The sequence below is a fragment of the Schistocerca gregaria genome, chromosome 3 (genome assembly GCF_023897955.1).
Source record: "Schistocerca gregaria isolate iqSchGreg1 chromosome 3, iqSchGreg1.2, whole genome shotgun sequence".
In the NCBI taxonomy this organism is placed as follows: Eukaryota; Metazoa; Arthropoda; class Insecta; order Orthoptera; family Acrididae; genus Schistocerca; species Schistocerca gregaria.
In genome coordinates, this window is record NC_064922.1 from 643,081,145 (window position 1) to 643,098,375 (window position 17,231).

The 17,231-nt window shown below is 43.6% G+C and overlaps 1 protein-coding gene across 1 annotated transcript in view; it reads right to left on the reverse strand.

Moving 5' to 3' along the window:
- Positions 1–17,231, reverse strand: part of LOC126355544 (uncharacterized) — a 119,923-nt gene that overhangs the window by 24,824 nt on the left and 77,868 nt on the right. Inside the window, exon 4 of the mRNA XM_050005902.1 lies at positions 11,572–11,917. Within this exon, the coding sequence (XP_049861859.1) occupies positions 11,572–11,917 (346 nt within the window). The remainder of the gene's footprint in view (positions 1–11,571; positions 11,918–17,231) is intronic.

Here is a 17,231-nt window from a genome sequence, read left to right on the forward strand (position 1 = left end):
GTCTTGGGGAGATTGGTAGCCATCGAAAGTGTTTAAATTCATAAGAGTGTTTCTGGAGCCACGCTGTATAAATGCTGGACGTGTGGGGTGTCACATTTTCCTGCTGTAATTGCCCAAGTCCATCGGAATGCACAATAAACATGAATGTATGCAGGTGATCAGAAAGTGAATGCTTACATATGTATCACCTGTCAGAGTCGTGTTCAGACGTATCAGGGGTCCCACATCACACCACATGCACACGCCCCACACCATTACAGAGCCTCCACCAGCTGGAACAGTCCCCTGCTGACATGCACATGAAGTTGTCTCCGTAGCCGAACACGTCCATCTGCTCGATACAATTTGAAACGAGACTCGTCCGACCATTCAACATGTTTCCAATCATCAACAGTTCAATGTCGGTGTTGACGGATCCAGGCGAGGCGTAAAGCATTGTGCCGTGCAGTCATCAAGGGTATACAAGTGGGCCGTCGGCTCCGAAAGCCCATATGGATGTTTCGTTGAATGGTTCGCACGCTGACACTTATTGTTGGCCCAGTATTGAAATCTGCAGCAGTTTGCGGAAGGGTTGCGCTTTTGTTACGTTGAACGATTTGCCTCAGTCGTCGTTGATCCCGTTCTTCCAGGATCTTTTTCTGGCCGCAGCGATTCCTGATAGTCACGATACACTCGTGAAATGATCGTACGGGAAAATTCCCACTTCATGGCTACCTCGGAGATGCTGTGTTCCATCGCTCATGCGCCGACCATAACACCATGTAGAAACTTACTTAAATCTTGATAACCTGCCGTTGTAGCAGCAGTAACCGATCTAACAACTGCGCCAGACACTTGTCTTATATAGGCATTGCCGACCGCAGTCCCGTAACTGCCTGTTTAAATATATCTGTATTTGAATACGCATGTATATACCAGCGCTGGTTCCGATATTCAAGATAACCATAATAATACAAACTGTGATTACAGAAGGATTATGGACCATTACCATCTTTGCGTGAACGGATTATCTGATGCAAATGCTGCAGCTCATCACCATCATAAGGCCAAGTTCCCAATGGCACTATATAAAGACAGTGGAATTCTTAATTTGTCAGCACAATTGCTAAATGTGTAAGAAATTTACAATTCTTTTTACGGCAAGCTGAAGTTTAAATAAGTTCAAAATTGATAATAAGTCTCTGTTTCCACAAGTATAATGTGTTAGTTAGCGTTAATTCAAAATTTAAAGCAGTTCAAGCAACAAAGCCAAATTTAATTTTGATGATAGAATTTGCGCTAATGAAGAATAAAGTGTACTCGTCGAATTGCTACTCTTTGTGACTCTATGGTTTGGAATTATACATGGAAGTAGTAGCACCGATCTATTGCTTATATTCACATACCTCGATTCTTATCTTGATATTAAGCAAGCCTTTCCCAGTTCACTAGGTAACAAATTGACGGTCAATTCTACTTACAACAGAGACCCTTAGGTTTGTCCAGGTGTGCTATCAGGTACGCTGCAAACTCATGTCTTCGCATGCTTCTGACGGATCCAATGTGACTAAAAAGTATTTGGTAACACTATAATAAATCGTAGTTAACATAAGAAAAGACCCTAAAACACAGGCAGCGTCTTTCAGATTCATGCCACGCATCAGAAAGCTTAGAGTATCATGGACTAAAACAATAGCCGCAAGAACCAGTGTGTTCGTTAACATAGTCGATCTAGAGTATCACAGTCGTTTTCAAACAAAACCTTCTTTGCCTGAGAAGTAAGGAAGAGAATACCCGAGGTCTGTGTCTTTACAATTCTGGATTTGGGACGTATTTCCATCGCCATAAGTTCTCCACATATGTAAAGATTAATAACTGAAACCAGTAAACAGCCATTATTTTAATGATTGAGACTCTTGAACGGCAAGTTTCTAAGTCACTGAATGCAGCATTTTATCCTTTGTTGACAAATGTTTGTGTCACAAAACTCGTTAGTTGGAAATAACGAAAGCTTCTTGATACCACAGCCTACACATTTTTCTGGTTGACAGCGTGTGCAATGTACTACACACGAAAATGCATAAGAACTTTACTTAAAGATTAAACCTTTACATAATAATGGGATTAATCTATTCGCCTTTAGCTGTTTGAATACTACATTATTTATTGCGTGTACACTACGTGATGAAAATTTCAGTTCGATTCTTCGCATACCAGGTAGATTTCCGGATGAGCTGTAGTCATGGATCTAAGCAGCACGGCTGATAAAACTTTAGAAACTCTCTTACTCGCTGCCTATTTCTAAATTACCGGTATATTCTCAGAAATTCCCACCAAAGTAGTTTCGTATTTAAAATAAAACTTGCCTTGGTATAAATACTATCATTGCCACTAGTCATGCGCGACATACGTTCTATGTTTATTTATTGACTTAATCATGTTCATTAGAAATAGCATGTAGTGCAGATGTGGAACGTCCCATCGGAATAGAAGCACCAGGATCATTTTTGAAATTGATATATTTAGAGATAGGATTTTCGATGAAGTAGCACAACGGATGCACTGTTTAGATCGTACGGTATTAGAATATGTGTCCAGAATGGGAGGAGAAATGACCTCATTTTTAAAGAAAATGAAACTTTTGGAAATAGTAATAAAGCTTCGAACTGATAAGTGACTGAAACAGAAGTGAATCTAGAAAATAATTTGATAAACTTACAGTCAATACATTGATTCTCCAAAATGAACGATATATTTTAAAGCAAGCAACGAGCCACATATTTAGAGTCGCATCCACAGGAGCGTATGAACCATAAACAAAGGAAGCCTTTGGGGGCCATACTAATCCCTGATCACTCAACAAATACCCAAAGTACATTTCTCTTCCCAGCATCCCATGTGTCTCAACAGACACTCTCTTGTCTAGATTTGTACTATAGGGAGAAAGTATATGCCCAACGTTTTCAGGATGTTTTCCTTCAACGGCTCTTTAGATCTGAAACAAGCTTTATAGCATTTATTACGTTTTGAAGATTTTTTTTCCCCGAGGAAAAAAAAAATAATAGTTACTTATGGTAAAAGATTTGAATCTAATCATAAAGAATATTCGTGTGAAACATAGCTGCAGCAAAGCGTATACAGGTGAAACAGAAAGAACTGATAAAGAACATATTTAAGAACACGAACACCATAGGCGGCTGAAAAATGTATGAAATCAGCGGTAGCAGAGTATCACGAGAGCTGTGGCCTTGCTGGCTAAGGAAAGCAATATTTATAGAAGAAAATTCCGAGAAGCGACTGAAATTTCTAAGATCGCATGTAACTTTAATGGAGATGACGGTGATACGCTTCCGGCATCATAGCTTCGCGCCTTCAAGGAAGTGCACACGAAGCCACGGCTCGCAAGTAATACAAAAAAGGTAGGAATCCACCTATGTGGACAAAAGTATTGTGCATAAACATTCCCCCTCTCATGTTCTGTGTGAGTTAACAAGCATTTCGCTCTCATTCAAGTATATGGCAAAAAGAGTCAGCCCTCAGGAATTGTGAAACGGACCCTGTCTCCTGGACCGTGCGCCACAAGAGCACAAATTCGGCACAAGATGGGGAAATTCACAGATGTCTATTGTGCTGAATGAGGCCTAAGCGCTGTAGCGTGTGAGTGAGACAGGCGAGTACCTACGTCATAGGGAAACCCCGTAGAAGGCTCAGGTGCTGTTCAACGTCCATAGGCACATGGGTTACATGCGAAGATAGTTGTACCTCCAACGGGGGAGGGGGGGGGGGGGGCAGGCTGGTGCTCTCACTTCCATCCACTTCCATCAATCACGGAATCGTCCGTCGGGTAAACACATCGTCTTGAGATTGCATCCTGCAGGTGTCAGACGGGACCATCCACCGTTTCTCTTGGGCGACCGTTGCTTGCAAATATGATCTTCAGCGTCCGAAGACGTCTAGAGATCCTGGTGGTCAGGCACAAAAGCGTCTGCAGACACAACCATCTAGTCAAGGGGTACCCCCATGCACCAGAGATTGCTCGCCGCTGCACAAGACAGGTGGAGGGGACAAGGACGTCATTCCGTCCGCAGTAGCCTGTGGCACTAGCGGAGACGGCCATGTGTCGTTAGTAGAAATCAGCTACGATCACTGTCGGAGGGTCGTTATGGAGGACCTCGACAAACGTCAGCGGGAGTGTCATCAGCGCGGCCGGGCCTGCTAGTCCTCAGGCGGTAACTATGCGATTCTGAGTTGCAGGTAAATGGAAGGGAGGTGTCCTTCATGGCCACATCCCGAGCACCTCATCGGCTCGTCATTTAAATTATAATTGTACGACATCCGCCAGTATAGAGGGTATTACAAAAAGGTACGGCCAAACTTTCAGGTAACATTCCTCACACACAAAGAAAGAATATATGTTATGTGGACATGTGTCCGGAAACGCTTACTTTCCATGTTACAGCTCATTTTATTACTTCTCTTCAAATCACATTAATCATGGAATGGAAACACGCAGCAACAGAACGTACCAGCGTGACTTCAAACACTTTGTTACAGAAAATGTTCAAAATGTCCTCCGTTAGCGAGGATACATGCATCCACCCACCGTCGCATGGAATCCCTGATGAGCTGATGCAGCCCTGGAGAATGGCGTATTGTATAACAGCCGTCCACAATACGAGCACGAAGAGTCTCGGCATTGCGTACCGGCGTTGCGTAAACAAGAGCTATCAAATGCCCCCCATAAATGAAAGTCAAGAGGGTTGAAGTCAGGAGAGCGTGGAGGCCATGGAATTCGTCCGCCTCTACCAATTAATCGGTCACCGAATCTGTTGTTGAGAAGCGTACGAACACTTCGGCTGAAGTGTGCAGGACCTCCATCGTGCATGAACCACATGCTGTGTCGTACTTGAAAAGGCACATGTTCTAGCAGCACAGGTAGAGTATCCCGTGTGAAATCATGATAACGTGCTCCATTGAGCGTAGGTGGAAGAACATGGGGCCCAATCAAGACATCACCAACAATGCCTGCCCAAAGGTTCGCAGAAAATCTGTGTTGATGACGTGATTGCACAGTTGCGGGCGGATTCTCGTCAGCCCACACATGTCGATTGTGAAAATTTACAATTTGATCACGTTGGAATGAAGCCTCATCCGTAAAGAGAACATTTGCACTGAAATGAGGATTGACACATTGTTGGATGAACCATTTGCAGAAGTGTACCCGTGGAGGCCAATCAGCTGCTGATAGTGCCTGCACACGCTGTACATGGTACGGAAACAACTGGTTCTCCCGTAGCACTCTCCATACAGTGACGTGGTTAACGATACCTTGTACTGCAGCAACTTCTCTGACGCTGACAATAGGGTTATCGTCAACTGCACGAAGACCTGCCTCGTCCATTGCAGGTGTCCTCGTCGCTCTAGGTCCTTCCCAGTCGCGAGTCATAGGATGGAAAGTTCCGTGCTCCCTAAGACGCCAATCAATTGCTTCGAACGTCTTCCTGTCGGGACACCTTCGTTCTGGAAATCTGTTGCGATACAAACGTACAGCGCCACGGCTATTGCCCTGTGCTAATCCATACATCAAATGGGCATCTGCCAACTCCGCATTTTTAAACATTGCACTGACTGCAAAACCACGCTCGTGATGAACACTAACCTGTTGATGCTACGTACAGATGTGCTTGATGCTAGTACTGTAGAGCAATGAGTCGCACGTCAACACAAGCACCGAAGTCAACGTTACCTTCCTTCAATTGTGCCAACTGGCGGTGAATCGAGGAAGTACAGTACATACTGACGAAACTAAAATGAGCTTTAACTTGGAAATCAAGCGTTTCCGGACACATGTCCACATAACATCTTTCCTTTATTTGTGTGTGAGGAATGTTTCCTGAAAGTTTTGCCGTACCTTTTTGTAACACTCTGTATAAGTAAGACGGCACGTGTATCGTGCCGACCGCGGTGGTCTCGCGGTTCTAGGCGCTCAGTCCGGAGCCGCGCGACAGCTACGGTCGCAGGTTCGAATCCTGCCTCGGGCATGGATGTGTGTGATGTCCTTAGGTTAGTTAGGTTTAAGTAGTTCTAAGTTCTAGGGGACTGATGACCTAAGATGTTAAGTCCCATAGTGCTCAGAGCCATTTGAACTATTTTTGAACGTTTTTCGTTAGCTCTATGCGAACCAGTCGTACTCCATTGAGAACCGGGTACGCGGTGAACTGAAACTACTTTTCAGCTGTATGACTAATCAGCTTTCCACATGGTCGGAATGCAAATACCTCTAAAGAGAGTTCAAACACACGTATCGTCCGCAGACCAAGTCCCGCATTTTGCACAGGTACGTCACCGACGTGTCCATGTGAGTGACGGACACACTTGGAGTTACAACCAGAATTCTGTCACATACTATTTAATTAATAAATTTCATGTACACCACACCGCTCATTAAAGAGAGGTGGATGCCAACAAGATCTTTGCAATCAATCTTCACTTCTTCTCGATAAACTGTTTGATTTCAAGTGCTTCTGGTCTAGCATATTCATGTGAAAAGCTGATCTTCAGTATCGATTTTCTGTGGGTATACGCCATTCTCTTTCTAAGGAAATGTAGTGTGGCAAGATAGCAGAATCACGTAAACAACTCCGAGACTGAGTCGCGCGAAGAGGAGGTAAACAAGACTTCCGTGCCGCTAGCCTGCCCAAGTGCGACTCTCCTAGACCAAGGGTGCATTTGGCAGTAATGCGGGGAAACTTCTCTTACTATCCAATGACGATGGCCTACCAGCGGCAGTCCAAGATTTTTACTCAATAATCCCACTTCTCCAGCACAAACGCGGGAATAAGAGAAGGCGTCACTGGTCTCTGACAGTGCCAGTCCACAGTAAACTTCACAATATCGCGAAGAAGATCCTAGCAGAGGGGTCGAAACGTCGATTGTCTGAAGGAATATGACACTGCTGAACAACCCAGAAGCTTTTTAACTTCATTAATTAAGTGGTTCTGTTTGTAATAGCATTAATCACTATAGGGACAGATTTTTTTCGGGTTCTGCACCAGCATATCTATATTGCACGAGTCGACATGACGGTCTTGCGAAGAGATTACACGAGACAAGGAAAAATAGGCTACATCAGGGAGGGTTTTCAAATTGGAGACGAGAACTACACTATACTAAATGAAATAAGCTACTATTGGGAAATCTGAAGCTTGACATGCTCGCATAGCCTAATGGGCAGCGCGCTAGATTTGAAGATGGGGTACTGACCAAGAATCGGATCAAGACTATGCGACGTGTTGAGGATCACGGGCTACTAAACCGGACTACCTTGGCCGTGAGTTTTTGGAACTTTCTTGCCTTCATTTGTGCAAGTGCTAAGCTGGTCCCCAAATCAAAGACCATAAACAAAAAGATAAAAAGAGAAAACGCACAGAACAAAGTTTACACTATTCACAGACATGTTTCGCACAAGACTTCCTCCCATAGGTTACCTTGAAGGCTCTGGCATCCGCTAGGGCTTCCGACTACGAAGCTGAGTAAAATAATGAAATTCTACAAACTCTGAAAAAGTGGACACCGTTCTAGGCTCTGGATAAAAATATGCAAGTGTCAATTGCTTCTTGCAAGAGAATGCAGTATACCAATAAGTTCCAAGACGCGATACTCAAACAGTCATATCTTGTGTTCCATTGATCACAGTGATGAGAGATCGAGTCCTTGTCCTAGCCCTTGCCCTAGCGACTATTTGTATATCCAGCAGAATAACGGACATTCTGCTGATATCCTATAGCAAATGATAAAAATTTAACCATTACGCACTTCCTTCAGCCCAGCAAAATTGAGCAATTCAGTTGGTTCTTTTTCATTAGGTGTGGTCAATGGTGGACATTAGGCGGCTTATAAAAGTACCATTTGTTCATGGGCGGTTCCTGAGGAAATCCCTAAAAAGCATGATTATTGCCTATGAAAAATACAAATTATGAGGACGGTCTTTTCTATCATTTCTGTTCGTGGTAGATGATCAAAATTTTTACCATATATTCTGTAGATGACCATATCGGGGAATTTTGAAACTTTTTTTCAGTGCCATTATTCGTTAACGAGATCCAGAGTTTCAAAGTTACCTTACCTATGCAGAAAACAGCCAAAATTCGGTTTTAGCTGGCTTTGACCCTCCGTCTGCAATTACGTAAATAACTAATCACAGCCAAAGACTCAAATTTTAACCGTACACTCTTACATTCATCTAGAGCCGCCATTCTCCGGTTATCGATAACATGTATCATTTATCAAGATACACCCGAAAAACCACTGATTTTTTGTACCAAAAGTAACAGTTGTGGGTATGGATACTTCTATAATTTATAGCAAATAGTCTAAATTCTGCCATACGTCCTTAATATGATGTTCTCAGGTTTCCTTGAAACTTTTTAAATATCATTATCTGTTACCTAGCTCCAGATGTTCAAACTTACTGTACTTATGCACATAGTATTCGGCTTGAGGGTTAAATGTAGTTTCAACTGACGTAGTGAACACATGAAAAGGAATCTACGGTCTTCACAAGGGTTCAGAGGCCAGCAAACTATATTTTTAGTCAGCATTTTTACACCAATAAATATCTATGACACCGCTGTCTCTGTATAATGTCCACTCTACGCCTATAACATATGCCCAAAGTGGTACTGCAGTGACAAAAATGTGTTAAAATGGTCTAAGCGTGCCTGAAAAGAACTTGCAATAACTACCAAAACTTATACAAAACTGAAAAGATTGCAAATTCAGTATAATACTTCTAATAACATTTTTTTCTCTGTAAGATACAAATCAGAAGCCGAGAGTTTCTGATAAACTGCGATCGATGAGCAAAGTATCCAGAAAAAGCATAAAGAAAACGATTTTGTGTTAACTATATTTAATGGACACGTAATTGTTTCTTATATCTGTCAAAGTATATAAATGTAACGAAATGAATAAATAAACTGCCAAAACTTCACTCACCTACTGAATTAGTCTTATGAATAAGCAGCACACCTTGCTGTAGCAGGGAAAAGAAGAGAACCAACGGAAAAATGGTCTTATCGGAGCCCAAAAAGTCGAATATGTTTCTCTTTAAACGACTCTGATGGGAAAGTGAGAAACCTCAATCTTCATTCTGCTTTCCTCACTAAAAATTTCCAGAAGTTCTTGGCCGAATTACATCACATTTTGACTCAATACTCTAATGCACTTCCGGATAGACACAGGTTACATACTTTAATATAGCAAACAGCAAAGCTCTGCTTATGGCTTTTCAGGTTATTATTAAAATACAACTACAGAATCTCCAGTCATGAACACTGACAACTGCCGGGAGAGCGGTGTGCTGACCACATGCCTCTCCATATCTGCATCTGGTGACGTCTAAGGACTGAGACTGACACTGCAGCCGGTCGGTACCGTTGGACCTTGAAGGCTTGTTCCGACAGTATGTTATTACAGAATCTGAATTTTCAATAACAGCAAATAAGGGACAAGGTCATAGAGATGGGGGAAGAGGAGATGGAGAGAGGGATGAAGGAAAGAAAGGAAGATATGGACAGAGAAAGTGGCCACGGGGAGATACAGAGAGAGAGAGTGAGGAGAAGATGGACATAGAAAGGGGGGACGAGGACATGAATACAAAGAGCGACAGAATGTGGGAGCAGGAGGAGACAGAGAGAGAAGGGAGAATTAGGACAGAGAGAGGGGGAGGGGAGCTCATACAGAGAGGCGCAAGGAGGAGGAGATGCGCAAAGAGAGTGGAAGGAGGAGATGGACAAAGACAGGGGGAGAAGGAGATTTGGTTTTATATCAGTTCCCATTTGTACACTGCTGGCCGTTAAAATTGCTACACCAAGAAGAAATGCATATGATAAGCGGGTATTCATTGGACAAATATATTATACTAGAACTGACATGTGATAACATTTTCACGCAATTTGGGTAAATAGATCCTGAGAAATCAGTACCCAGAACAACCACCTCTAGCCGTAATAACGTCCCTGATACGTCTGCGAATTGAGTCAAACACAGCTTGGATGGCATGTACAGGTACAGCTGCCCATGCAGCTTCAACACGATAGCACAGTTCATCAAGAGTGTGACTGGCGTATTGTGACGAGCCAGTTGCTCGGCCACCATTGACCAGACGTTTTCAATTGGTGAATGATCTGGAGAATGTGCTGGCCAGGGCAGCAGTCGAACGTTTTCTGTATCCAGAAAGGTCTGCACAGGAATTGCAACATGCGGTCGTGCATTATCCTGCTCAAATGTAGGGTTTCACAGGGATCAAATGAAGGTTAGAGGCATGGGTCGTAACACATCTGAAATGTAACGCCCACTGTTCAAAACGCCGTCAATGTGAACGAGAGGTGACCGAGACGTGTAACCAATGACACCCCATACCATCACGCCGGATGAAACGCCAGTATGGCGATGACGAATATACGCTTCCAATGTGCGTTCACCGCGATGTTGCCAAACACGGATGTGACCATCATGATGCTGTAAACAGAACCTGGATTCATCAGAAAAAATGACGTTTTGTCATTCGTGCACCCAGGTTCGTTGTTGAGTACACTATCACAGGCGCTCCTGTCTGTGATGCAGCGTCAAGGGTAACCGCAGCCATGGTCTCCGAACTGATAATACATGCTGCTGCAAACGTTGTCGAACTGTTCGTGCAGATGATTGTTGTGTTGCAAACGTCCCCATCTGTTGACTCAGGGATCGAGACGTGGCTGCACGATCCGTTACAGCCAGGCGGATAAGATACCTGCCATCTCGACTGCTAGTGATACGAGACCGTTGGGATCCAGCTCGGCGTTTCGTATTACCCTCCTGAACCCACCGATTCCATATTCTGCTAACAGTCATTGGATCTCGACGAACACGAGCAGCAATGTCACCATACGATATACGGCAATCGTGATGGCTACAATCCGACCTTTATCAAAGTCGGAAACGTGATGGTAAGCATTTCTCCTCCTTACACAAGGCATCACAACAACGTTTCATTAGGTAAAGGCGGTCAACTGCTGTTTGAGTATGAGAAATCGGTTGGAAACTTTCATGTCAGCACGTTCTAGATGTCGCCACCGGCACCAACCTTGTGTGAATGCTCTGAAAAGCTAACCATTTGCATATGACAGCATCTTCTTCCTGTCAGTTAAATTTCGCGTCTGTAGCACGTCATCTTATTGGTGTAGCAATTTTAATGGCCAGTAGTGTATTAGAAATGTGTGCGTTCTCTTTTCTTTCTTTTCCACTTATCGAGACTGCGCCCCAGCAACGCGTGACCGAGAACAGCAAGTACATCTCATAAAAAACAATGTAACTTTTTGTGTTATGATGTTTCAGTGTACCTAAAACTGTCCCTGCTACGAATCACGAACTTGGTAGTACTTGCTGACAAACTTTAAGGTACGGAAAAATTTCGACTATATATATCGAATCTGCCACTAAAATTCTGTAATATTAATGGAAAGATATTACCCTATTGTAACTCACTCAAATTCACAAGCTTCCTAATGCAAGGATAACCAAATAACAAAAAATAAAAGTCGCAATACTGACCTCGTGGCATCCTCGAGGACACTGCTGAGAGGGTAGAAACGTGACGGCTCCTTGGACACCTCGCAGAGCATGCGCTGTCGGCAGTCCTCAGACATGACCTTGAGGAACTCGAAGTAGAAGTCGAGTTTCTGGAGGCGGTGTCGCACATAGAGCAGCTCCAGGTCCGGCTCGACGCCCGCCTCCAGGTAGGCCGCGGCGGCGTGGTGGGCGTGGCCCTGCAGCAGCATCGGGTCGTCGTCGTCGGCAGGCAGCGGGCCCGCGTTTCCGGACACCACCCCCGGCGCCGCGACTGCTGGCGCCGCGTAGCCCTCCAGCACCACCGGGTCGTCCACCACGTACACGCTCGCTGTGTGCCACGCCAACTTATCACTCTTCTTAAACCAACATTTCCTAGGTACAAGACCTGATTAACGATTCGTTAGACAGAATATACTGATGGAAAAAATCGCTACCCCAAAAAATAATTAATGTAATGTATTGAAATTTCTGGGTTGCTTTGTATGGTAGCACATTTAAGTGATGAACATTGCTAAATCACTCGTTAAAGTAACTGCGAGACAAATCATTGTAAATGTGAGATGCTGGTACATTAATAACCGGTGTAACCCTCAGAATGTTGAATGCAGACTTGCAGACGTGCATGCGTTGTGTTGTAGAGGTGCCAAATCTCAGTTTGTGTGACGGAATTCCATGCCTGTTGCACTTGGTCGGTCAACTCTGCGACTGTTGATACTATATGTGGATGACGGTGGAGTTCAGGTCCTTTGATGTACAGTGTGTGCTCGATTGGAGACAGATCTGATGATCTAACAAGTCAATGCAATATGACGACACTCTGTGCAACATTTTGGGTTACAACGGAGGTATGTGGCCAAGAACCATCCTCTAGGAAAACACCGCTTAGATGCTGTTCAAAAATGGCAGCGCAACAACTCGAATCACCAGATTCATATACAAACTTGCAGTGAAGGGGTGTGAGATAATCACAAGAGTGCTCCTGCCGTCATAAGAAACTGTACCCCAGACCATAACTCAAGGTAAAGGTACAGTGCGCCTACCACGCAGGTAGGTAGACAGGGTGGCTGCAGGCCCTCAGCAGCCTCCTGCTAACCAACACACGGTCATCACTGGCACAGAGACAGAACAGCATTCATCACAAAACACAACTCTGCCCTCCAATGTGCTCTCCCTTGACACCACTATAGTCGTAAATTGGGATGGTCTGGGGTCAGTGGAATGCACGCTACTGGGCATCTGGCTCGGAGCTGTCCTTGATGTAACCGATTTGTAGCAGCTCAAACTGCTGATGCAGATCCAGTAGGATGCACCAGAGGCGTATACCGAACACGATCGTCTTCCTTCTCAGTAGTGCCACCTGGGCGTCCGCAGCCCGGTCTTCCTGCGACAGTGTATTCTCGTGACCACTGCTGCCAGCAATCAGGTACATATTCTAGGAATGACTTTGTGCAGTATCACGGCAGAAATATCACGATTCTCTTAGCTGTATGATATGACCTCGTTGAAACTCACAGAGCTGTTGATGACATTCGTCTTTGTCGTCTTAAACGCATTCTAAACTAGCATCAACTCACCACGTCCAGTCTCAAGGTAACTAACCCTCTTGTCAATTACGGAGTGTATCTGAAGAACACCTGATTTTCATCCTCATAGTGGCGCTACTACCGCCACTCTTACGCAACTGGCGCGAAATCTGAACAGACATCATCTTTCAGATGTAGAAACACGCCTACCAACTTTCGTTTATGACGTGCAATTTCTTCTTGGTCATGCAATTTTTTCTGTCGGTGCTTTTTCGAGATTTTGTAACGACAGAAGATTTTGACGAACAGTGTAACTAGTCAGAATGAGATTTTCACTCTGCAGCGGAGTGTGCGCTGACATGAAACTTCCTGGCAGATTAAAACTGTGTGCCCGACTGAGACTCGAACTCGGGACCTTTGATTTTCGGGGGCAAGTGCTCTACCATCTGAGCTACCGAAGTACGACTCACGCCCGGTCCTCACAGCTTCACTTCTGCCAGTATCTCGTCTCCTGCCTTCCAAACTTTGCACTGGCAGAAGTGAAGTTGTGAGGAGCGGGCATGCGTCGTGCTTCGGTAGCTCAGATGGTAGAGCACTTGCCCCCGAAAATCAAAGGTCCCGAGTTCGACTCTCGGTCGGGCACACAGTTTTAATCTGCCAGGAAGTTTCATGTCAGCGCACACTCCGCTGCAGACTGAAGATCTCATTCTCGAAACATCCCCCAGGCTGTCGCTAAGCCATATCTCCGAAGTTTCCTTTCTTTCAGGAGTGCTAGTTTTGTAAGGTTCGCAGGAGAGCTTCTGTAAAGTTTCGAACGTAGGAGACGAGATACTGGCAGAAGTGAAGCTGTGAGGAGCGGGCGTCAGTCGTGCTTCGATAGCTCAGATGGTAGAGAACTTGCCCGCCAAAAGCAAAGGTCCAGAGTTCGAGTCTCGGTCGGGCACACAGTTTTAATCTACCAGGAAGTTTCAGTCTTATTTGTATCAAAATGATTACTCTATTCTGTCTGGTCTCATTCTATGGTCTTTTAGATTGCGCTAGACAGACCCAGCCGTAACTTCCATATCCATTTTTACTATTACAGTTCGTTAATATTTACGCTGCAGACTTGTTAGCAGGTAGTGCGCTAACATCAGTAGACCGCATTCGTTATTAGCAATGACAGGATACCTTAACAATTACGAACCGGCTTAGGTTTCCTGTTATACACAACTTATGAAACAAAATTTTGAAATAATAACGTTTTTTAACCTCAAGTTTCAATGTTCTCTACATTTTTTCTCAAAAAATCTGTTATAAATGACACACGGTCAAGCGACGTTCCAATATTCCGAATAGTCCATTAAACGAAATTTTCTGACGGGTATCACTAGTCTTCTACCTGCTTTGATGAGGCTCGTCATGAGTAACTCTTCTATGCCAACCTTTTAATCTCAGATTGTCACTTGCACCTAACTAGTCCCATTATCTGCTGGACACATTCCACTCTCTTTCTTTCCCTAAAGTTATTATCCTCTGCAGCTCCCCCAAGTACCATGGAAGTTATTTCTTGATGTCTTAACACATGTCCTATCCTCCTGTCCCTGGTTCTTGCCGGTGTTTCCCATATTTCGCTCTCGCCGCCGAATCTGTAGAGAATCTCATTTCTTATCTTACGTCTACCTATTATTGAGCATCCTTCCATAACACACATCTCAAACGCTTCGATTCTTTCCGGTTTCCCCTCAGCCCATGATTCGTTCTGTATACGTTGCTGTGCTCCATTCTACAATGTTGTGTGCATTTGTAGCAATTTCTTCAATTTAAGGCCAAAGTAATTTTTGCCAAGATGCCCTCTTTGCCAATTCTAGTACGCTTTTTATGTTCTTGTTTCATTCGACACGTATTTTTTTCTCCCAGAGTGGTATAATTCCTTCACTTCGTCTGCTTCATGATCCCTAATTTTTTTATTCATTGTATTGCTAATCTTACCTCTGCTATGCCTATTTACTTTTCTTTTACTTCGGTTTACTTTCAGTCCACAGTTTCTACTCATTATATTGTCCTTTCTATTCAGCAGGTCCTACATTTCTTCTTCACTGTCACTGATGACAGCAATGTCATCAGCGAAACTTATGACTAACATTCTTCCATCGTAAATTTTAATCTAACTCCTGCGCCTTTCTTTCATTTCAGTCATGATTAATCGATATGTACATTGAACGAAAAAGGCAAAAGACCATCTTATACCCGAACAGATCTTCCATCTTGTTCATTATGTATCAGATGATGAAGAGACAGAGACGAGAATAATGAAGGGGTAATTCATTACGTAAAAGGAAATGAAAATGTAATAGTCATGTGGGAATGGAATGCTGTTGTAGGGGACAAAGTGGAAGAAAAGAGTTACGGGCGAATATGGGATGGCACTAGGAATGAGAGAGGAGAAAGACTAATTGAGTTCTGCACTAAATTTCAGCCAGTATTAGGGAATACTCAGTTCAAGAATCACAGGAAGAGGAGGTAAACTTGGAAAATGCCGGCAGTTACGGGATGATTCCAGTTATATTACGTCATGGTCAGATAGAGATTCCGAAGTCAGGTATTGGACCGCAAGGAGTACCCAGGAGCAGATACAGACTCAGATTGCAATTTATCAGTGATGAAGAACAGGTGCAGAAAAGTGGGAATACGGAAGTACTAAGGAATGAAGAGATACGCATGAAGTTCTTTGTGACTATAGATACTGCGGTAGTGAATAGCTCAGTAGGCAGTTCACTTAAAGAGGGATAGGTATCTGCAAAGAGGGCAATCACGAAAGTTGGAAAGAAAGCCATAGACACAAGGATGGTAATTCCGAGGAAACCATGGGTAAAACAGGTACTTCAGGTGATCGACAAAAGAACGAAGTACAAAAATGTTCAGGGAAACATAGGAATACTGAAATGAAATTCTCTTGGGAATGAAATAAAGTTCTGGGAAGGTAAGGGGAAATGGTTAAATGAAAATTTTATAGAAACCGAGAAAGAAATGATTGTCACAAGAACTGACTCATCATACAGAAAAGTTAAAACGACCTTTGGTCAAATTAAATGCAAGGGCAGTAACATTAAGAGTGGAAAGAGAATTCCACCGTTAAATGCACTGGAGAGAGCGGATCGATGGAAAGATTACTATGAAGGCATCTATGCGGGCGAGGATTTGTCTGGTGACATGATGCAAGAATAAACACAAGTCGACCAGGGAGAGACAGGAGTTCCAGTATTAGGACCAGAATTTAAAACTGCTTTGGACGGCTTAAGCTAAAATAGAGCGAAGAATAGATACAGTCCATAAGAATTTCTAACATCATTGTGGGGGAAAGGGGGGGGGGGCGGGGGAGCATTCAGGTTGGGGTGTAGAAAGTATGACACTAGCGATGCACCATCAGACCTAAAGAAAATCAACATCCACACAATTCCGAAGATAGCAAGAGCCGACAAGTGCGGGAATCATCGCACAATTAGCCTTTTGAATCCAAGTTTCTGACAAGAATAATATAAAATTGAGGGTATGTAAGAAACCGGTCAGTTAAGATTTAGGACCTGAAAAAACTCTCTATAGTGTCAAATGCTGCAAAACGTTCGAAATTCTCTGAAAAACAGGTGTACACTGTATAGAAATACGGGCGACATGCAGTACCAACAAGAACCAAGAGGGAATAATAAAGACTGGAACATCAAGGACTAAGTTCTCGGATTAAAAATGTTGCAACACAGGGATGTAATCTTTCGCCCCTACTGTTCAATCTCTACATCGAAGAAGCAGTGACGGAAGAACATCAGTGGTAAGATACGCTGATGACACTGCTATCCTCGATGAAAGTGGAAATGACTTACAGGATATGTTGAATGGGTTGCACCGTCTAATAACTACAGAATATGGACTGAGAGTAAATCGAAGAAAGACGAAAGTAATAAGAAGTAGTGAAATGACCACAACGAGAAACTTTACATCAGGACTCATAGACGCGAAATAGATTAAATTAGGGACCTCTACTATCTAGCCTGCAAAATAACCCATGATGGACGGAACACCTCTCGCAAAAAGAGCATTCATGGCCAAGAGAAATCTACTAGTATCAACCATAAGACTTCATTT